General features: G+C 39.9%; 2 protein-coding genes across 2 annotated transcripts in view; one reads left to right on the top strand and one right to left on the bottom strand.

Moving 5' to 3' along the window:
* VWDE (von Willebrand factor D and EGF domains) overlaps positions 1–9,658 on the top strand; it is a 29,822-nt gene extending 20,164 nt beyond the window's left edge. The window contains exons 19-30 of the mRNA XM_058034818.1: positions 478–540; positions 2,032–2,712; positions 3,040–3,135; positions 3,226–3,321; positions 3,839–3,934; positions 5,195–5,290; positions 5,622–5,717; positions 6,212–6,307; positions 6,407–6,502; positions 7,771–7,866; positions 8,432–8,535; positions 9,610–9,658. Of these exons, the coding sequence (XP_057890801.1) occupies positions 478–540; positions 2,032–2,712; positions 3,040–3,135; positions 3,226–3,321; positions 3,839–3,934; positions 5,195–5,290; positions 5,622–5,717; positions 6,212–6,307; positions 6,407–6,502; positions 7,771–7,866; positions 8,432–8,535; positions 9,610–9,630 (1,637 nt within the window). The 3' untranslated portion in view covers positions 9,631–9,658. The remainder of the gene's footprint in view (positions 1–477; positions 541–2,031; positions 2,713–3,039; positions 3,136–3,225; positions 3,322–3,838; positions 3,935–5,194; positions 5,291–5,621; positions 5,718–6,211; positions 6,308–6,406; positions 6,503–7,770; positions 7,867–8,431; positions 8,536–9,609) is intronic.
* A 4,975-nt stretch (positions 9,659–14,633) lies between these two features.
* LOC131080449 (von Willebrand factor D and EGF domain-containing protein-like) lies at positions 14,634–22,694 on the bottom strand. Its single transcript, XM_058018747.1, has 6 exons — positions 22,573–22,694; positions 21,877–22,016; positions 19,381–19,476; positions 17,098–17,202; positions 16,606–16,701; positions 14,634–15,050 (listed from the first exon to the last, which is right to left on the bottom strand). The coding sequence occupies exons 1-6, from the start codon at positions 22,692–22,694 to the stop codon at positions 14,941–14,943; spliced, it is 669 nt and encodes a 222-aa protein (XP_057874730.1). The 3' UTR covers positions 14,634–14,940.
* Between the last annotated feature and the right edge of the window lie 424 nt (positions 22,695–23,118).

The following is a 23,118-nucleotide window of genomic DNA, read 5'->3' as shown; positions in this document are numbered from 1 at the left end:
CAAAGCAGGGCTCTGTCTCTGCTGATGGCAATGTTGGACTGTACTGGGTCAACACAGCTGTAAAACTCTCTCTAGCATAGAAAAAACAGATACAAAACACATCCTCATTCTTTTACATCAGAGTAGAACAATAGAGTGAAAAATTTTGGTATTTTTTGTCATTATTTTCATAATCTGAGAAATTATTAATAAAATGGTTATTGAAAAAATGTATTTTTATTAGCTTGATTAGCATAGAACTGTTTACCCAAGCCAAGGCAGTTGCCAAACGTTTATTTACATGGAATTTCTGAATAACTTGTATTTTTAAAATACTCTGCCAAAAAACTTTTAATGAATATTTTTAAAATTTTATCTACTTTCTGAATTTTTAGTTGTTTTTATGTAATGAAATTTTAACTCTGTTTGTAATTTATTTGAATTTTAAAAAATGGAGCTACTTCTGTGCACTGCTAATGTGCCTTCACATCTTTTCAGAAAGCTTTGATGGCACTGATGTTGTATGGAAGGATTCCACAGGAGAAGTTGGAGAGAATAAAGGTGATTTTTTTTCCTGAAGAAAATGGAATTTCTGATTCGCATGCTGATAAGAATATAGCTGGCAGATAAAGGTTCTAGTCAGTTTTATGCTATTCACTTTATTTTTCAGATTGACACATTAATATTAATTACTGGGGTTGTATTCTGATCTGAAAAATGAGACTGAAATGTCAATATCAACAAATCCCCTGGGTCAGTCAAATGATTTTATTAACAGTGTGATGTATGACACTCTTACAGTTGCCTTTTGTTTTAGTGACCAACCACTGACATAAAATAGGTAACATGGGGATAGGGACATCTGTTATATGAGATAAACAAAAGTTTATGGCATTATGTTGAATGCCATTTTCCTACTTCAACTCAGAGGAGAGGTGAAGGATATGGCAAGTGAATGTCTTTATTCTGAAATTCTCTAAGTGCTGTTGCTGGCATTTCCAGGTCTGTGCCTGCGGGGGTTTCTCTGTAGGAAGGTCTTGTGTCTTTTTCCTATGTCTCTGAGTCATTTTTGGGGGGAAGGAAAACTCTCACTGCATTGCTAGGGCTGGATAATTCTTCATCAGCTGCAAAATGGTTTGCTTTTCAGCAGTGGGAAACCACACTTGAGGATGATTCAGTAAAGTTTAACCTTTTTAAAACCATTTTCCAGTTATAAATAGGTTAGAGTTTCATTCCTCCACTGCCCCATAATGCTAAAACCCCATATGCAGTATTCCACCAGTCTGGGATTACAGTGCTGTACTTCTTTGCACAAACCACACACTTTCCCTGGGCAGAATATGAAGAATTTATCATTTGTTTTGTGCTCTCTTGAATGAGGAGACTGAGTCAGTATCTGATGTTTATTAAACAGTTGAAACATGCCACTACTAAAAATGCTGAGAATTTTAAACTTTCTGTACTGAAAGGCACAGAAATTCTCAGCATCCAGGGTTCCAACAAAGTTGATTAAAAAGCTTGAAGAATAGAACATGGTAATGCTTGTGCTATGAGTTAATGGCTTATTCCCCTATAATATTGTCCATGGTGCATCAGTATGTATAAACATCTACATACATGTGGTTTTATCTCTGCTTCTAGTGCTTAGACACACTGATGAACCATATGCAATATCTTTTCTTTGAATTCTTTCAGTTACCTAGTTGAAAGCAATATATGGAGCTGATAATCTGCTGACAGTAAATCTGTTTATCGACATAATATGGGAAAATCTCTGCTCCTATAAATCATGCCTCATCCTTATCTTCCAGCCAAGAAAAGGCCATGGTAAGGGCAGGAGAGGTTGTAATCAGAATACCTTGATCTTCTCTAATTCTCCCAGTCTCTCTACTGCATACTTACATTCTGACATAGCACAGGGAGAGATTTCCTGAAGTACAGAATGGATGGGCTGTATGTTTATCTGTTCAGAAAACATTCCCTACCCTCAAAGGGAAAAAAGTCTGATGGTATTCCCATACTTCTCCCCCCTTTCTTTCTAACATACTGTAGGTTTTCAGCCATCATCCTTTGAGAAGGTTTTAAGTGTGTCAGGTTATATTCCCAGTTCTGCAGATGTCCCAAAGAGATTTATTTCTACAGAAATGGTCAGTAGCAGCACACTACCAGCCTCCACAGTAAAAACAATCACGGCCTGGAAGACACCTGATTCTCAGAGAAGTGCTTCTGTACAACCTGTTGTTACTGGGAACATTGCTCATGCTCTAAGCACCATCAGTGGTCACCTTGCTGATGTGGAAAACAGTTCTTCAGTACCTGCTGCAAAGGCTGCATCTTCAAGGAGCCGTGCTGTATCACCTGAGAAGAAAACAAGGGCACAGGCTGAGGCCTTCAGCTATTTTGAGAGCAGCAGGAAGACTTCCCCTAGCAACAGAGCAAATATAAGCAAAGGACATTCTTCGCCAAACAAAGCATTCAGAGGTGGAAATCCTCAAAGAGTTCTGCACCTTTTAGCTAAGCATCAAGCAAGTAATTTACCTTTTACCCTTGTGGAAGTCACTGTCCCACCAGAAATGCATCCTGAAGAATTGAGTGAAGCAGTGATTCCTAAAGCAGTGACCTGTACTGATTTACCCTGTTTTCCTGGTGTGCCCTGTGAGCCAAGGCAGGATGGAAGTGTCAAGTGTGGTCGTTGTCCTTATGGGTATTATGGAGATGGCTTCACTTGCAGAGGTAGTGCAAATTATTGTACTTAAATGCTTTGAAGAAAAGAATCTTGAGATGTCTTTATAATTTGCAAGTATATTGTTACTGTATTATCAGTGGAAATTGTGGTATATTGAATTTTCTCATTTTCATTATTAATATTGGCATAGCCTACAGGCTTTTAGTTGTATGGATGCACTTAAAAATACCTGATGTGTCTTAGACTCTGCATTTATGGGCAGAGACATCATGGATTCTCTGTGATCTGTTCACTACATTAGGCAAGACACAATGTGCTGAAATGCCACTTTCATTTTCCTTATTCCTTTCTTTGTTTTCTTCTTTGCCTTTCAGCAAGATGTAGACAACCATGTGGCAAAAATATGGAGTGTGTGGCACCCAATATTTGTAAATGCAAGCCTGGTTATGCTGGTCATAACTGTCAGGCTGGTGAGTATGGCATGTTAATTTTGCCTGTGGTAACGCATAGGCACAAATTAATGATTTACAGAGTGTTGCTGTTTTTTTTTTTTTTTACAGCTCTATGCAGGCCTGATTGCAAAAACCATGGGAAGTGCATTAAGCCAAACATCTGTGAGTGTTTACCTGGATACAGTGGCTCCACCTGTGAGGAAGGTAAATATAGCAGTCTTTGCTTTTAAATCCCTAACTACCCAAAGGATGCTGTGAACAGCTCCCATGACTGTTCTGACAGCATGAAGGTGTGTTCATTTTACTGTCACTTTAACAGAGCTCTTGAGTTACATTTTGGTGTATGTCCTGATTTTCTTGATGCACACTGTAAATGTTGCTTATGATTGGATATTCCTAAATTTAGCTTTCACATTAAGTAGAGCAGTTCACCAGTGAATGTAGTTGCCTTTAAGCTAAACACTCCTGAAGAGTGGGAAGCACTGTCTGGAAATTGTGTCAGCTTTCTTTTATTCAAGGTAACCACCGATGTTGGGACTGTACTGCTGAAGTGAAGTTGTTCATGTTACTTACTCCTGTCAAAAGGCATTGCATATATCTCCTTATTTTATTTCCAGTTTTTTGCTCACTGGCAGTTACTAACATTTCATTTTTTATAAAGCATAACCAGTCCATGTATCTTTCTAGAGGCAATTCCTTGAACTTAATTCTGTATCTGCAGCACATTGTAAACCACCGTGTCAAAATGGAGGCACCTGCTTGGCCAGAAATCTCTGCACCTGCCCATATGGTTTTGTGGGACCAAGATGTGATACAAGTAAGCAAAAGAGAACAAGATAAAAATACACATATTTTTTTAAATACAGTATTTTTCCTGTTCTTCAGGAGCAAGAAAGAAAATTATGGTTTAAATTTTTTATGCCTTCTGTCTAATGCTAGCAAATGACATAATACTTGTGCCTCTTTGAAGGTGCCTATACCTGGGCTTTTTAAACATCAGGCAATATTTGCACATAACTGTGAGAACATAATGCACTATAAAAGCTGTAAATAGTTTATATTTTATTGTTCACAAACATGAAAAAAATGAGTACATTGTGTATGTGATATTACCTTCAGAAAAACATGCAGCTGTTTCATATGTCCTGACAGCTTTTTAACTACTATTAGCTTAGATTGATTAGATACTGGGGTACATTCAGAAGCTGGTGTGTCAGAAGGACTGGAATACAGGAAAATTGAATTCAGAACCACATTATGGTGTCTTTTTTCCTTTTACCTGGCTTGAAAATTGAAAAATTTGCTGTGATCATAGCTGAAAGATTGGAATTACTTTGTCTCACATAAATTGTCTTTGACATATCAAATCATGCATGCTGCAATTTGGCAACTCCAAATTTTGGATAGATTTTATATGGGTAATTTGTATCCTTCAGAGAATCCAAATTTAGACATGCTGTTTATATATTGTTCACCTGAATGTACTATTGCTTTATTGACCCTGAATTCAGAAAATCCTTTGTCTCCTCCTCAAATCCCAGGACTTTTGGTTTTCAGTTTTTCCTGTTCTAATTTCAATTCTGACAAAAAAATGCTGCTCTTTGTGAAGGAGTACTAAAGAGAATGAGATGTTTTCCTGAAGAAGTGATTCATGGTTTTCCCCAGACATGATATTTTAATGTCTTTGCTTGTCAGTCTCATATTCCTGTGTGCACGCAGCTGCTCTTGCATCACGTAACACAGTCCATTTGTCTCAGGACTGCATTTCTCATTTGGTTTGGAATTTTTTATTTAAGTGTCTATGTTTTTAACACTAAATATAACCAGATCATGGATATTTGCATGGAAAAACATTTTGTTTACCTTTGTCATCTATGTTTGCTATTATGGGTTTTGAGACTAGATTACTCTGTTGAGCAATTCTTCTTCAGGTAGGAATTCTCTGTTACTTCAAGTGTTAATTTTTGGGAAAGAGCTGAAAAAAAAATTGAGAATAATTTGTGATGTATCTCTTTCTTGTCCTCCTATCCCCTGTCTCCTCCCTGCCTTATGTTTTTTCCACCTTCTTGAATGGCAGTGGTTTGCAACAGGCACTGTGAAAATGGTGGCGAATGTCTCACTCCAGACACCTGCCAGTGTAAACCTGGCTGGTATGGACCTACCTGCAGCACAGGTAACACCCCTGCAGCTTCCATGGGAGAGTGTCCAAGGGACCTCCCATTGTTTGAAATTCAGAACTGCATGGCTTGGGTGGCAGCAGTGGGCAGCTGCTCTCTGTGCAGGGCCTCCACACTGCCCTGAGTCTCTGCTTGTTAGTTCTGCTGCCAGCAGCACCTCTAGGAAGTCTTATGCTGATCCTTTAATTTGGGGTAAGGACTCTATGGGAATCATGTTACCTGCAGTTATCTTAGGTGTTTAATTCCAGTTCTTGAAACAGAAACACATATTTTATAGACTATATTTGGATGTCATGCTTCCCACTCTTCCTGACCCTATTTCCGCAGCAATGTGTAATCCTGTGTGTCTCAATGGTGGTTCCTGTACTAAGCCAGATGTTTGCCTGTGTCCACATGGATTCTTTGGTGCCCACTGTCAGAATGGTAATATTTTCTTTTTTTCTTCTCCCCACTCCTTAGTTGACACTATGAGGAAATCTGGGAAAAAACATTAAGACACAAAAATAACAATCAAATTATGTACCTGAGAAGTGGTGTAAAACAGAGATTACATTATTTTTTAGATTGTATGGTGGATTCAACAACTGTCCAAGGAGAATGAAGACTCAAAATTATTCTTGTATTGCACTCAACATTTAAGCAGCTTTCATCCCATTCCATTGTATGTTATGTGTAGTCTGGTTACTTTTGTACACAAACAGTTGCCAGCCTTGACTCCTTTTTATGTAATTTTGTCTTTACTATTGATTTTTACACCAAACCACATTAATATGATTTTTACAAGGCAGGCCTGATAGTACTGAATGTCCTGATTGTACAAGCTGTCAGAATCTTAGTGTTGCACTCTAATTTTCCAAAAGTATATCACTAAGTCAAAATGCAAACTACAGCCTTTTCCTCCTGTTTGTACCTTTTAGCTGTCTGCAGCCCTCCTTGTAAGAATGGTGGTCATTGCATGAGAAATAATGTCTGTACTTGTCCTGATGGGTACACAGGCAGAAGATGTGAAAAAAGTAAGCCAGTCTTAAAATCTTCCTGTGATCCAAAAATAAACAATAAATTACTGTGTAGTCAGTTAAATATGTTTAACAGCAGATGTTTTTGATTTTAAGGTGTCTGTGAGCCAAGGTGTATGAATGGAGGAAGATGTGTAGGCCCAAACATTTGCTCTTGTCCTTCAGGATGGAGAGGACAAAGGTGTAACACCCGTAAGTACCTTGCACTTACCAGGAGAGCTATACCTTAAAAGTAATACGAGACTCAGGGCAACTCTGCCCATGCAAGTAATACAAAGTTAGTGCCAAAGAAAGAATATTTACACATTGAAAAAACAATAGTCTGTATCTTGGCAGCAAAATTTAGGATGGAGAACTAATACCATGCAGTTCTTAGGCTAAATCATGGGACTGAAATGTCTGTGAAAATCTTGTATAGCAAATATTATTTGTTTCTTTCTGGATTCTTGTCTAAATAAAAACATTTGCATTTCTTCAAAGAGAAGAGTCCAAAAAGTGAAAGAAATCCAAATTGTGCTGTAGGACATAAAACCAGATATAATAGAAAAAGAAGTTCAGTGAAATATTGGAAAACTGGAAACAGTTAGATGTGATGTGAATAAATGATGCAGTGGGCACAAGCTGTTTAGGACAGGTAGAAATTGGACTGTGGTGGTTGCACATCTGTGGGTCACATTGTATCTTAAGAAAGTTATTGATGGTGCATAAATAAATTGTGTCAGCATGGATAAAAGTACAGTCTGCATGAAAATCAGCATGAGGATGGCTAAAGTGTTAGTGTCTGTCAGAGTACCCACCCAAGGCTTAAGAACTGATATGGGCAATAAGCTGTCTAATGGCATGGAGGAAAAGTAGATTTCCCTGTATTACTTTCTGTGATTATTGGAAAGGGGTTGCTTTTTGAAAAAAAAAATATTACCAGTATTTACAGGGGTGAGATATTCTTGGACACTGTGGAGGAGAGATTTGATTATCAAATAGTCAGCTATTAATGAATGGAAATAATTGTGGGGTAGATCATGGCTTAATAAGCAGGGACAAATGTGCAGGCAAATGGGTCATAGAAAATAACTTTGGATCAAATATTCTTGAGTTGATTCATTGGATGTTCAGTTAAATAACAGACAAAAGGTCTCCCACCAAGGTGTGCTTTAGAAAGGTAAATTTGGAAAAAAATAAAGCTCTTTAATGGTCCTCTCCTAATTCAGTATTTCAGGCTTTTGTGAATATCTGTGACACAGCAGAACCTCTGAATGTGGGTTTTGGTTGTAGGGCTTTTTTTTTCTAGTTGTCTCCCTTCTTTAATATCTTATTTGCCTTAGACACATATTTGAGTGAAGATGATGTGACTCTTGGGTGCGAAAAGCATGCCACCTTTTGTGAGAGCATCCTGAAATCTGAATAACAACTCAGTATAATCACTTGGGATATAACCATACTTTTTGATGATGTTTGTGCAGCAATCTGTCTTCAGGAGTGTAAGAATGGTGGGGAGTGTATTGGACCGAGCACCTGTCATTGTCCTCCACAGTGGGAAGGAATCCAGTGTCAAACACGTAAGAATGATGGGACCTGAAACCTCTTGCTTCTGCACAGCTCAGAGTGCTTCAGCCATGCACAGTGCAGAGAAATCCTCCTATACCTTGGATGTAGTTTATCCACATCTGTGTCAGAGGCAGGATAAAGAGTAGAGATGGCTCTGCCTGTTCTGAAGCCCTCCAGGATCTGATGGCACTCTGGGAGCGTGGCAGTGTGTGTTGGTTTGCTCCAGTGCTGTATGCTGCTACACAAGCCCTGAGAGGCCATTGTGATAGATTGAAATAGCAAGATGTGCCAAAAACCACCTTACTCATGTTCTTTTCTCAGTCTCATTCATGCCCTCAGCATGTTCTCACATTAAATCTGCATCAAAGCAAAAGGGGGGTAGGATAGACACAAGAACACTGTTGGCTCCACATGACCTTTAAGTGTCCTTATGCTGAGGGGTGTTACCGTGTGAAAATACCTTCCAAGGTCTTGGTTCCTATAGCAAACAGAATAAGTATCTAGAGATAACATCCACTTTTCCTTCACCAAGATGTGTCCATGAATAAAGCCTGATATGTACCTTTCTTGTTTTAGCTGTGTGCAACCAGAAGTGTCTGTTTGGAGGCAAATGCGTATTACCCAACGTGTGCTCTTGTCGTCCAGGTTATACTGGAGTCCTCTGTGGGAAGAAAATTCAGGTACATGTAGAGCCAAGACACCATCACAATACAGTTATTTGGGAGTTAATTAACTAGTGCACCTGTTTCCAGTGAAGCAGCAAATGTGTATTTTGTCTGATTCCTTCCTTTCACTCTGCAGCAAGGGAAAATTAATGGAATTTCTAAGAGCTTTTCCAGTAATTTTTAGGTTCTAATACTTACAGAATTGTTCTCAGCACCAAACTTCCTTTGTTTCAAATTAAGCTGATTGTCTCTTGTCAGGCAGTAGGAATTGATAACTATCCTCTTCCCAATAACCACTATTTTCTTTTCCATCTGGCCTCATTTTAGGGAAGAGTGTCCTGCTGATGGCATTCTTAGCTTGCATCAAGTCAAGCCCTGATCTTTTCCCATCTACATTGCCAGTCAGTTAATTAAGTGTTACTTGGGAATAACTTTAGTTTTTTATATCACAGGGAATGATGACAATTTCTCTGCTTTGTCATGCAATTTTCTGTTGGATTCCCTTGCTTGAGTGCCAGTGCTCACTCACTGAAGTAATTTGATGGAACATTTTGCTACAACTAACTGTTTTGTGATGTCTGAAGTAAAATCATTCTGCTCCTCTTGCATAATCTGTGGTGTTTCTCATATTTTAATTTCAGTGTATTTAGACACATTTGTGCTGCCAGCAGAATTGAGAGATGGAGGAGATTTGTTGCAGAAATTGAAACAAAGAATTGCTCATACATATTTTGAAAACATGCAACTACTCGTCCTATATCAATGAGACTGTAATATGGATTTCCAAAATGTGACCCAAAGAGAGAAATAATTTTGATTTAAAGGTTTTCTTAAATATGTCCTGCATTGAGTTAGTCTATTTTTAGTCTAAAAAATACATATACTGTCAGTCAGACATGCTGTATCATACATTGATCAAAATGGCACATTTTCTTAAAGAAATAAAAATTATAAGCCCAGGTTTCACTTAATGTTTTCATTCTGCGTACCAGGCAAGCAGAGATGCATTAAAATTGTTTAATAAATTTAATCATAATAATGTGTTGCCTCATTAAAGTCTGGTTTTAATATTTGTTTTCTCTTTCCAAGGTACAAAGACATCATGGTTGAAGAACTGTGGCAATTCAATTGCAATGCTGCATGGATGAATGAGACTTGAAAATAGCAAAAGGGTTGAAGGCAATTTCAGAGTCATTTAAATGAGAGGAATATTCAGAAGCCTTATTTTAAAAGATTCATATAATCACAAATGTTGGTGAGCTTTAAAACAACCATCTTATAGTCATTAAAACATACGTATATTCCTGTAATTTTTTGCTACCTCATGTACAAACCCCACAGCCTCTGATGTCCTCATTGAATTCCCAGATCACATGACTGAGCCCAAAATCCTGCAGTTTATTCAACTGGACTATGGAATTTCTCTTGAAGGAGCAAGACTGTAGCAGCTGTTGGGTGACTAGCAAGGAAGGCAGCACTTCTGCACTTGTGGATGGTACCTCCTGTTTACAAACACTGTTTATATAGATATTATTTGGCTGCAGACAGAAGAAAAAGCGGAACTGGTTTTTCCTATTTTGTATTTCCATTGGTCTTGTTGTAACAACAAGCCAGTAGCAAGGAAGGAGGGGAAACCAGAACAGAGGCTGGGCTACTAACAATGAAGGCAAGGCCTCCTGCCCTGTTAACAGCCAGCCAGATGCAGAATGACTCTGATTTATCTATGACAAGCCTTTGCAGACAGAAGCCAGATCCCAACTTTTGTGTTTTGACTTCATTACTTACAGTCACAAATTGGAAGAGCCAGCTACTGAATTATTCCTGTGTCTGTAAGATTTTTATGCCCCTGTCTGAGATGGCAGTTAGTAATATGAGGAAATTTTGTTCCCAAGACTCTTAGAGAATTTAACAATGCTTTCAGCAATGTTGATTCTTAAAATAGGAACTAATAAGAGGAGAAATTTGTTGTACATCATGCCATCCATACTCATCACGTCAGAAAGTATTTGTAAAGACTTCACAGAGGATGTTTTTCCATTACCAATTGCTACAGTGAACTGTTTGCACCTACCAGCTGCCAGATAGTTTTTGAAAAAATAAAATTCCTACAGAGGACTGTTATCTTCTCCTGGAGCTGAGAAAGACATTTCAGCTCCTGCCATAACAAACATTATAGACACAAACATCCCTTTAGCCAAGACAAAGTTTACTGCTTTGGTTTTTTAAGCCAAAAATAAACATCATGACTTCCAGTTCTCCTGAGCAATATTCAGTTTATATGCACTAATTTTGAACAGGAAGAAAATAGAGGTAATTTTGCCATTTACTGCCATTCTGGGATGCTGATTACCAAATGATAGCTGTTAGCAGCTCTGTACCTAGGTTTCTCCTTACCTTTTGATAGTTTCTTAAGTCATCTTACAAAGTCAGCTGGCATTTTGAGAGCTTAGCATCATTCCAGAATGATACCTCATGGATTTCCAAGTGCCTGACTGGTGTATTTAAAAAAGGTCCAATTCCCCACTTGCATTTTACATTTCAGTGTTTCCATAGTTTCTTTCAATCAAGCATCAACGTGGCTGATAGCCTGATGATCTAGGAACCATTACATTATTTAAAACCTACTCCTCTTGGACACTTCCTTTCCCACATCTCAAAGGGATGTTGATGAACAAAATCTGAGTAGCTCCACAAGGTACTGAAGAAGCTTTTAGAGTACAAACACACCAATATCACATAATCTCTTATTGTAATCACTGCTGTTCCATGTGTTACAGAGGTACCGTGCAAAAAAGAAAGATAACATCTGTCTGGAGCACTGCTAATAGTACCTTGGTTAATGAGTTTGTGCAATCCTTCACTCACGAAACTTAATCAATACATATATGTGCATTTCTAAGATTTCAGGCTCAATAAAGGGGTTTTTATTATACTTGTGTTTGCTGTTCATTTTCAATGGTTTTAAAGGCAGAAATTATTTCTTTTACATTTTCCAAATGCAAGCTGTGCGAACAAAAGCACATCTAGAGTTTTGCTACAGTAGCTAAAAATGCTCAGTGCTAAGCTGTGCTGGTTTTGCTGTTTTCCAGCTAGCACATGATGCAAAAAAATTATTAGTACATGCAAAATGCCAGATAGCTACTTCAAAACTGCCCAGTAATTATGTGATTAGTTGAAACTGTTTTGTTACTACATTGTCCATCATAAACATGAAACAGAATTCACTGTAATTAGAAAGCACATGGCAACAATACAGTAAAATTGCCCAGTGTAACAAGATGTGGATTTATATAGAGGGCTTGTGCACAGAGGTTGACAGAACTGCTGAAATTGTAACCTGCAATTAGGCCCAAAAGAGTTAGGGGATGTGGGAGTGGGGAGAAGGGTTGGAGTTGAAGCAGTTCCACTCTGGAGGAATGAAGGGCAACTTGTATCAAACTGAAGATTTTGCAGTTTAAATTCTCAAAATCTAACATGGGGGTACATATACAAACTCAAATGTAGAGGTTAGAAAGTTTTGCTAATAACTAAAGTTGTTCATGCAATTTCTGTCATTTAAAGGTGTCATATGCTGATAACAGGTCATTTTACCAACTTCTGCCCACAGCTCAGTCTAGCTAGCAGATGGTATTTTACAGCTAAACCAAGTAAATCCATTCTTGCCAGAAGCACTTAGAGCAGAAGAGAAAACATTAATAAAAATGTGCATGTAAGTAAACTAAAAAGAAGAAACACCTCACTTTCCACACACACTCTAGAAAGACTGAGTATCAAAAGTGCAACCACTGCAATACCCTTACAATTTTTACAGTTGTTTTTGTGAAAACCAGAGTCTCTGCAAAAGGTGTTACAGTTAGCTCTAATGAATAAGGGATCTAGCATGTTCTGTGTTGCTTTTCTCGACCTTTGAGCTTCATGCATACTTATCTCCTCACAGGAAGACATAGCTATCTCCAAAAATTACCTGCTGTAACTAGTATGTTCAATTCTCTAGCAAGCAGAAAACAAACAAAAGACAAGAATTACTGGCAGTTCTTTTAGTCTTTTTAGTATGTTTAACTGTGGAAATAATAATCTGGGGACACAGACTGTCATTAATAATACATTCTAAGATTGTTGGACTCTAACTAACTAAAAAATCACTTTTAAATTCACTTAAAGTTTAATTGAATGATAAGAAGAAATATTTCTTAAACAAAAAAATAAAAAACAAACCCAAAACCATGAAGAAGACTGTAGCCAGTAGATGGTGCTATGTTCAAGTAATATTTCTGAAATATTATGCTACTGCATTCTGTGTGGCATCAAATTACTGCTTACTTCAATCATTTCTAAACAGGAAACTAAATTAGACTTTGCTTTGGCCTGTTCAGAAACACCAATTACAGATCTTTCAACGACTGCTTCTGGTCTCTTGCTCCTGACAATGCCAATATTTCTTCCAGCTTCTAGTCACTATTACTGTCACTTTTGTCCTTATTAGTAGAAGTCGGTCTTTTTGGGAATAATACTGAGATATTATGCTTCTTTGTATTTATATTGTACTGATTATTTCTTCTAGATTTTGGGTCTGGTGCAAGTAATTTTTTCCCATTCATTCCTCTGCAAACAGAGGAATGTTTGTTATGTCACCTAAGGTATTCAACCTAACTCCTGAATTTCTAAATTATGGCATGATGCAGTGGACTGTGACACAGAATTACATCATCATCATCATTATAAAATTTCAGAATCATTAATGAAATCATTTTTTCCACACATGAGAATCAAATTTTCACCAGTAGCTCTGAAATAGCCAGTGTATCCCAGCAAAAGCAGCACAAAAAAAGTGCATTCCTCTTATGTTGTGCCCTGTCCCTGCAGGAAATCCTTCACAATGTCTCTGCAGCAGGTTTCCTCTGAGCCTCCAAAGCAAGCCCAGGAGAAAGCTCAGCTATGCAATTGCTCAGAACAGGAAACAGGAGTCTCAGGAACTAAACCATTGCCTTTCAATTGCCCTCTGCATGCTTGGGCACCCTCTTGTAGAGAAGATTGGTGACTGAGAAGACCCCATTACCTTTCCCTCTTTGCTCAGTGGCTTGTAATCTCAGGAGAAACAGGTCCACCTAAGTCACTGCCCATGAGAGCTACATGTTCTGGTAGTTAAACACTGTTAAAATGTTGTTCCAACAAAAAGTAATGCATAGCTGAAATTCTCACACACACGCACAAAAAATTCCAGTTACATCTAGAAGACAAGGAAAATCAATCTCTCAAAAAAAGTAAAAGCTGATCTGAGCATCATTTGGAAAGTTCACTGATTCAGTTTGCATGTTTTGGCAAAGCCTTCCTCAACAGCACCATACAAAAACCAGCAAAATGAGACAAGGAACAATGAACACAGAAGACTCAGTCCGTTCTGCAGCCCAGTCAAAAGGCTGCAAAACCTAAATGAAGCCAAACAGGAACATCTCCAGAAGATGACATCAACATCCCCCACACATGTGACTTGTGACAGGCACAAATCCTGTGCTTTTCCTCACTGCTAGTCAGCAGCCTCCCATTATACTGCTCCCAGAACAACACAGTCTTGAATAGCATGGAATTATCAATGTATCCAGAAGAAAAAACTCATTTCCCTGTCTCACTGGGGTAAGGAAAAGAAATAATTAGATGTTGAGAGATGATCAGATAATATGACCTTAGAAGTAGTCAAGATAAGAACTCTCAGAGTATCAGCGTGGATTAAGCTTTTAGAAAGTAACAGCAGAATTGACTGAACAAAAATTGGTGGGGGAGTGCTAGTTGTTGGGGTTTTTTAAAAATACTGTTTAGCTGATTGAGATCCAGATCAGATTGGAGAGGGAGGGACAGCAAGCAGACATAAAGTGATAACCATGATTTAAATAAGATGCTTTACAGTCTGGTAATGTTCCAGGAAGATGCAAACTCTGCAAGTTTCTTCTTGCAACTGTTTAATCTCAAGGCAAATTATATTTGAACTACCATTCACTTCTGATGATGTGAATTGAGGGCTTTTTGTTTCATGTGCTTTTAAAAATGTAATTATATAACACAGTAAGTTTAGTCAAAGGGGAGAAAAATCAAAAAGAAGAGCATAGATCTATTCTGACTTGATTTGAGAAAAATTTTATTTCAAGGTCAGCTGTATCAATCAAGAATAATACTTTTGCTTATAAAGAAAAAATGCAGAGAAAAGGTGTCATACACTGCACACAGCTGGATATTTGTAACAACTTTCTTACAATCAGCAATACCTTCTTTCATATGGAAAAGCATGTACTTTATATAGTGAGGACAAAAATTTGTCTGAAATCAAGTTACCATGTTTATTTTAAGGTCCCCCACTGCTGCAGACTTCCTCTCTGTATAGTCACATAAAAAAATGCAGAAATGCAGATTATCTTGTCTGAAGTTGCTTCATTCCTTCCTTTTCTTTGCACACTGTGGCCCAGAGTATGGCAGTCGACATCTACATACATTTGGAGCGATGCATTTCCCTCCGTGCTGGCAGGGCAGTTTGCACACAGCTGAAATGAGACACCAGATACACAGCATATCTTCAGCACAACACAGGATCATTTTTCTTTTTGTCTCACTGCAGTAGCAGAATTGTTCCCTGGTGACTGCACTGGGACAGTATAAATAAAAGCATAATGGAAGAACTGAAAAGCAGTGTCTCTCAATTTATGGCATTGTGGCCTTCACTGGAATATAGGCACAGTCTAGTCTTATTCATGCTCCATTTCCCTTTTCAAATACTATAATTTCTGTTCTTTAAGGCACAGGCTTTTTTTGAGATGGATGCCCCATAAAAGCGAGAGACCAATAAAATTTCCTGCTGAAACTTATTCAACCCAGTGCTTGGATCCACACCCATGACGAAACAGTCACCTCATCCTACCAGTGTCTCACACAGTGCCCTCCTCTTCCCCCACAAGAGCAGAGGAGGGCTGAGTGGGCACAGCTTCAGCTGTCCCCTGCTACACACCAGTTCAGCTGACAAGCCAGGGGCAGCAATTTATGTATGAGCATGTAAACAAAAGAAGTCAAACTTGATGCAGATCTTGTTAGTTTGGAAGCTGATTATTTTGACATTAAGAACCTGACATTACTGCAGCTGCAGGGAGCTAAGTATTCTCTAAGTTAAGTTCTCTGCAACTCTCACACTTGGCTTTTAATATCACCCTCTATCTCAATACAGTGATGAATATAAACCCATTTTGATGGTCAATGGGAATACCAAAATATTACTTCTTAATGTTTGCTGGACCATCTATATTGTAGAAGAACTACACTAGCTAATTTAGTGCCATGGCCATGCCTTCAGCCATGAGAAAATATCAGGTGCAGAGGACTTAATCCAGAGACTCTGAACCCACAATATCCATTTCAAAACCAATGTTTGCATGAGGGTCTTTTCAGACTCCCAGAGAGCAAAAAAAGAAACCCTTGCCTTTTGTAGTCTCAGGATTATTGCCTTTAGCATCAGGGCAGTGCTGTTACAAGCATACAAGGCCCAAGAAGTGAAGATTAAAGACTTTACAATCGCCTGCTTTTGTGAATCAAAGTTTGTGAAAATGGAAGTGGCTGTTCAGCAAGAGTGCCAGTACTAATCCTGATCAGTAGGCAGCTTTTAGAGTTCTAAGAACACATGGAGTTGATTCTATCAACTTATCCTCAAAGTAAGAAGCAAGCTTAAATTTTAAATGTCTATAAAATGAAGCTTCTTACCCACATCAGTAGCAATAGTACTTCAGTAATTTTCAGTTCCTTATACTGGGGTCTCAGTTTACAAACCATATTTCAGAAATACCAATGAAACATACCAAGTAATTAACTTGGTGACAAACAAAATCTGAATCTCTTTCAAAGTGAAAAAGTTATGTGCTTCTGACCAAATTGAACAGCCATCTACTCCCTGTACATACTTGCAAGAACCCCAGTATGTGGAAACAGCTCTCAGTTATTATTCTAAGATACTTTCCCTGGAAGCTTTGTTAGGCCCTGAAGATTTGAACACTTTGATTGGTAAATCAAACAAGCAGAGGAAAGGATAAATGAAAAATGCCAGAAGTCATTTACCTAAGTGACATGCTCTACCGACCCATCCAGCTGGACAGCTACAAATCCCAGGAGCCACACAAGCTCCATTATTCCGACAACCTTGAGGACAAATTGCTACAAGAAAAAGAGTGGGTAAGTCAGCAGGATTTATAAAACTGATGCAAAAGAATCCTGACAGAATGAAAGATTCAGGATGATACAAGTTAAAATGGCAAAACACATTTTCTTCTAGGCCAGATATTCAATTGGTATAACTCCAAAAGCATTTCTAGGACCATGGAAATGGCAAAAAAAAAAATAGGTACTGTGTAATGAATCTTGGTTTAAATGTGAACAGTTGTACACCTTAATGCAAAACATTTTCACATTATTTTATCTGTGCAAGCATCCATAATGTAGGTCACTCATTTTTGTAGTAATGCAATGACATTTCCATTAATACATTTAAAATGTTTTTGTTACTGCAGTTTTAGAATGAATAAAAATATTTGCATGAATGTAGACACCCACCTTCCTGGCATCTTGAGCCTGTCCAGCCAGAAGCACAGAGGCACTTCACGACTCCATTGACAGAGATGCATTCCCCACCATTCTGACAGCCTCCTTCACAGCTTACTGTGGAACACAGCATACATTGGGCATTTCAGAAGCAGCATGGGACTTCAAATAATTGTCTTTAAACAGCTTGTCTGGCATCAACTACTTGTTTTATCACATCTGCAAAAACTAAAATTTCAACTGTTCAGGGCAAGGCACTGTTCTACTCTACTCCAGTGGTGTAGCTGTTCATCAGCTACACCACTGGAACTAACAACATGCCAATAATGGTATCAAACTTGCAAAATCACTCTTGGTAAGCCAATAACATGTGGTGAAGGATTCATGTATTTCCTTACCTGACAGGACCTACAGATAACAAGAGGAAGGAAGAGAAGAGGATATTACTTTGACAAATGAAACTATGACTACAGTCAAGTTAAGCAGTGCCTTCCCAAAGGCCAAATACTTGAGTTAGCCTCCTGTCGCAGATATTTTTCACAGAAATCCTTTCTTTCAGATTTCTGCATTTTCTGGGAAGCAAGGGCCCCAGAAAGAGAATGTAAACAATTGTTATCAGCTGCTGTGGAATGCAATAGGATGCACCTGTGATTTGTTCATGTTCCATGTGTACAATATTAGAGCCAATCACAGGGCAAACTCTCTGGAACACAGGGACAGAGAATTCTCTTGTTTTTAGATTTTTTCTGTTCTTGGCTTAGCTTAGCAGCCTCTGCAACTTCTCTCTATATTCCTATTTAGTATAGTTATAATGTATTATATATCATATATTAGTAAATCCAGCCTTCTGATCAAGAAACAAGATTCTCGTCCTTCTCTCACCCTGGAGACCTTATCAGGTCCCTCTAATAGCCTCCTCATTTCAGAATTGTTCTACACATCATATGCCAGACATATGATTGGTATCAACTGTGGAGAGCACAATCACTGTTCTGTACAATCAAATGCTTCCTTTCACAAGCAGTAATGTATGTTCTATACCACCTTCACTGTATTTAAGGAAAACAACTATCCTTCACTGTAAAGATGGACAGTTTGGATGTCTGCTTGATAATTTAGAGATAAAATATCCAAATCTCTTGTTCAACCACCAGTACTCAGCACAATTTCAGCTAACAGATTTTTGACACAAATACTGAACATGCAAGGACATGCAAGTCAAACCCAGCACAGCTGGAAAAGCTCTTCACTGTTTGCTTGCATATTACTTTGTGACACAATGTAAGTTAATGTATTTAATATTGATTGTATTTGATCCATCACAGTGACAGAGAGAAGTGCATGAGGACTGGGGGATGAAAGCAAATATTACTCCAGTCTTCTAGAAGGGCAAGAAGGACCCAGAGAACTACAGGCTGGTCTGCCTCACCTCAGGTCTTAGTGGGGTAATGCCAGGACTGACTCTGGAAACCATTTCCAGCCACATTAAGGACAAGGAGATCACCAGCAGGTTTCACAGAGAGGGTGACCAAATGCCCGTACAGATTGCCCTGGGAATCATGGAGTCTCTGTCTTTGGAGATATTCAAAAGCCATGAAGACATGGTCTTCAGCAGCTGACTCTAGGTAGCCCTGCTTGAGCAGGGAGATTGGAAATCATGACCTCCAGAGGTTCCTTCCAACCTCACCCAGTCTGTGATTTTGTGAAATTCTGTAATAGCACACTGCCCCACACCACAAGTTTGTACATGTACAACAGTGTTTTCTTGGACAGCCTTTTCCAATCCATGCATATATTCAACAGACTTCACAAAGCCATCAAAACTGATCTTTGCTACACCTTCTCTGTCATCTCCCATTACCTCTCAACAATACATTGCCACACATATCCTCAGTGACTGGCCCTCAATGTTACCATCTTGCAGACACTACATAAAAGTTTCAACCACTTAATGCAGAAACATGTATCTACACAAGCCATCTCAATCAATTATTTAGAAAGAATCTGTTATAAAGCTAAATGGAATATTTACATAGCACATAAAAAGGGTATTTTCCAAGGCAAAAAACTCACTCAGATTCTCACAACACATTTCAGCACATGTACTCCATCCCATCCTCCTGCAAGCATGCAGATCCTCTAGGCCATGCCTGTCTTGATAGCAAGGTCAGAGATTTACAGAATTAAGGTTGTTATTTCAAAGTGTATTAGACCCAGGACTTGAGGCATCCTAAATTAATTTAGTCTGTTTTCAAACTCCTTGTCTTTTCAAGCTATCACTTCCTTGGGTTTTACCTTTATGACAGTATCTCCCCCCATAGCCAGGAGGACATCTGCATTTTCCAGGTCGCAGGCACTCTCCCCCACTTTTGCATTTTGGATAACATGTAGCTGTAAGACAGACAACAAAGAAAGGTTGGATAATTATTGGTGAATCTTACTAAAGTTACTACTTAAATACATTTAAAAATTGCACATTGTTATATTTTCATCAGTTTGTCTTAATATTTTCTAAGATATATCTGCCATGTCATCTTACACTGCTGATAAGGTGAAACCATTTCCCTGCATGGGGAGCACTCCACCACACGAAGCTTTTTAAGCACTCACAACTAAGGAATGTTTTGGGCCTGGACAGAACAGGCAGAAGAAACACCCACATTAAACAGGAACACAGCTGGACTACCAAAAAAGCTTTTGATAACTGGAGAAATAACAGAAAATAGGTGATAAGAAAAAACAATTCAATAAAAAGATGTTGCAACTTGAGAGGCATCATGGGATTCTTAAGAAGAAATATCAGACTTTTTACTCTTTACTGGGTTCCTACATTCCTCTTCAGAAAAACTACATGCTCTGTTCCTTATACCTCTTCTCTAAAATGTCTCCAGAAGTAAGTCAGGATTTCTTTCTCCCCCACACTCTTTTTTTGCCTTTTTTGCTTCAGCTGGCTTTTCAGAAACCTTTCTGAAATGTACAGTGTTTGTTTAGCAAGCATCCAAGATAAATGTATCTTTTCTCATAACTCTAATAATCTGGGAGAAAAGCATCTATAATCATCACAAATCCTGCAACTTTTTCATTGCTGACAGCTTGAACAAGTTTGATAAGGTATGAATAAAAATCTTTATTGCAAATGAATTACCTACCATGTAGACCCTTTGCAAGTCATAATCACCCCTGAATTAGCCCTGCTGTCTGAGAAAGGATTTGTTTATTCACACAAAGATTTTAGAAACCCATCTGTTTCTAGGAGTCTCATCTGAGTTAGCTGCTGGTGTGAGATGAGCTTTTCTACTTATTCTTTGACTGGATGGGTGAAAAGTAAAAAAGATGAACAATGAGTAACACCATCCTGATTCTGTCCTCATATGCTTACTGCACTCTCAAGACACCCAATTGAATAGAGGAATACTCTATGAATACTGTATTCTTCTATATGAAGAATGCTTTTCACATTAGTACCCACAGAATGAGTACTAGCAGGCAAAGAAAGGACAGAGATGTATGTAAAAGACCAGCCAGTGCTCAGGTCTCCATAACTTTTACCAGATGCTCTCATTTCCTGGGAAGTGCCATACATACACGAACTCCCAATTTTAGAAAAATTCTGTTTCTGTGTTATTTCACACAGTTTTCAGTTTGGTTTTTTTTGACAGAACAAAGGATGAAGCTTCATTTATCCATTTTTTTTCCTACATTGATGACCTTATGAGCACAAGGATCCAGTGGTTTCCTTAACAATTCCAGACAGTTCACCTCTCTAATTTAAGAACTGCTCTGCCTCTCCACCAATATTTCACCTCTCCCCTAAAACCCAAAATGTCTAGGAACATTGAACAGGGTTTAAACTAAAACTCTTCTTCACAATGTTTGCTTTTGCATATTAGGTGGCATTTTCAAAATATACTTTGTCTCTCCATGGAAACCAACAGGAAGAGACTCCACCCTAGCTTTACACCTCCTAATGTGGAAATGGGATGTACAAATAACTCTGTGTGTCAGGTAACATCTAGAAAGGAAACAACAGTACTTTTAAAAGCATAGCATATTCCAAATAAAACGAAATCCAGAAAATAACCTACTTTCTACACACTCTTCTGATGTTTTTGTTAGTGACTAGTCCTGACTAATTGCACCTAGAGATACTAATTAAATGTTGCTGTGGCTTAGAATGCTGTCAAGACTCTAAAAGCATTCAAGAACTATCTGGATGCAATCCTGTGCATTGTGATCTAGGATGACCCTGCTTGGGCAGGGATGCTGGACCAGATGACCTCCTGGTCCCTTCCAACCTGACTGATTCTGTGATTCCTTAAATACTTACAGGAAGTATTTCAGCACGCACTTAAAGCAGTAAGAGGAATAAAACACCAAAGCCCGTCCAGCGAGTGACCTCTTACCCACCACCCAAGTGGCAAAAAGCTCTCTGTGGACCCACGGCCATTCCCGACAGCAGGGTCGGTTTACTAACGTGAGGTGTTTCATGCTGGCTTTTGGCTGCGCTCCATCAGTTCGCTATCACGGAGTGTGATACAGAGTGCCTTAACTCTCTTCTTCCACCTCGCCTCCTTTAGGTCCTCCCCGGCACCTCACCACCCGCCTCACACCAGATCCAAACCCCATCTCCCCAGCCCTTCCCGCAGCGATTGCTGGCCGGAGGGCGGGCAGGACCGAGAGCGCTCGCAGCGCTTGTGCCCGTCCCTGCCGCGTCCCGGCCCGCCTTGCCTTACCGGGCTGGGCCCGGCCCGCCTTGCCTTACCGGGCTGGGCCCGGCCCGCCTTGCCTTACCGTGCTGGCAGCGCTCGCCCTCGTAGCCCTTGGAGCAGAGGCAGGAGCCGTCGGCGAGGCAGAGCCCGCCGTGCCGGCAGCGCGGGCTGCAGGCGGGGGCCGGGCCGGGGCACAGCGCCCACAGACACAGCCCCAGCAGCAGCCGCAGCCCCGCCATGGCCCGGCCCGGCAGGGCAGCCCCGGCTCGTCCCGCTCCGCTCCGCTCGCTGCCCTCCAGCCCCGCTCCTTCACGCTCCTCTGGCTTTTACCCTCTCAGTCCGCTCCCACTCCTCCTCCTCCTCCTCAGCGCCGGCCTCCCCGCCCGCCGCCCCCCGAGCCCCCCCGAGAGCCCGGGACCCCAGCAGGGCCGGGCTGCCGAGAAAGGAGGCCCTGGGGTCGTCTTGTCACCTTGTCACCCTCTGCAGCTCCCTCAAAGGAGTTTGGAGCCAGGTGGGGGGTCGGGCTCTTCTCCAGGCAGCCAGCGACAGGACAGGACAAGAGGACGTACTCTAAAGCTGCACCAGGGAAGGTTTAGGTGGGACATTAGGAGGAATTTCTTCACAGAAAGGGTTTCTAGACATTGGAACGGGCTGCCCAGGGAGATGGTGGAGTCATCATCCCTAATGGTGTTCGCGGAAAGGCAGGATGTGGCATATAGTGACTTAGTGGTGGCTCAGTCATAGATTGGACTCAATCTTCTCATAGGCCTTTTCCAACTTGACTGGTGCTGTGATTTTATCTGCACATCCAGAGGCCTCCAAGAGCAGAGGAACAGCCACCAGGTCCAACACCAGGTGTGTTGGACAAGGAGCCCACCTTAGCACCCGGCCTGCTGGCATGCCCGACACCTGCTGGCCCTGCCACCATCTCCAGGACAGCACAGCTCTGAACTCCTGCCCTGTTTGAGACACCACAGACTCTGATTTCCATCTTTAAAGATGCCATATGTGAATATCACACAACATTCAAAGGAGGGTTTCAGAGAGAGGGCTGAGGGACTGAGCCCTCTCCACTGCCACCTGACAGAGGAGAGGAATATGGGTCTCATAGAATCATAGAATGGCTTGGTTTGGAAGGGCCCTTAAAAATCATCTGGTTCCAACACCCCAGCCATGAACAGGCACACCTTCCACTTCAAAGCCTTTTCCATCCTGGCCTTGAACACGTTCAGGGATGTGACATCCACAGCTTCTGGGCAACTTGTGTAAGTGCCTCACTGCCCTCACAGTAAAGAATTTCTTCTTTTTATCTGATCTAAAATTA

The sequence above is a fragment of the Melospiza georgiana genome, chromosome 1 (assembly GCF_028018845.1).
Source record: "Melospiza georgiana isolate bMelGeo1 chromosome 1, bMelGeo1.pri, whole genome shotgun sequence".
In the NCBI taxonomy this organism is placed as follows: Eukaryota; Metazoa; Chordata; class Aves; order Passeriformes; family Passerellidae; genus Melospiza; species Melospiza georgiana.
The sequence above is the reverse complement of the archived record's forward strand: the minus strand, read 5'-3'. Positions and strand labels throughout refer to the sequence as shown.

Bases quoted from the DNA above. Each gene is read 5' to 3' on its own strand.
- LOC131080449 (XM_058018747.1), bottom strand. From the start codon at position 22,694: ATGCCAGCAGGCCGGGTGCTAAGGTGGGCTCCTTGTCCAACACACCTG. The intron at 22,017-22,572 runs GTTGGAAAAGGC...GGGGCTGCGGCT, and splicing joins AAAATCACAGCACCAGTCAA to GCTGCTGGGGCTGTGTCTGT. The intron at 16,702-17,097 runs GTGGGTGTCTAC...TTTTTCTTGTAG, and splicing joins AGGCTCAAGATGCCAGGAAG to CAATTTGTCCTCAAGGTTGT.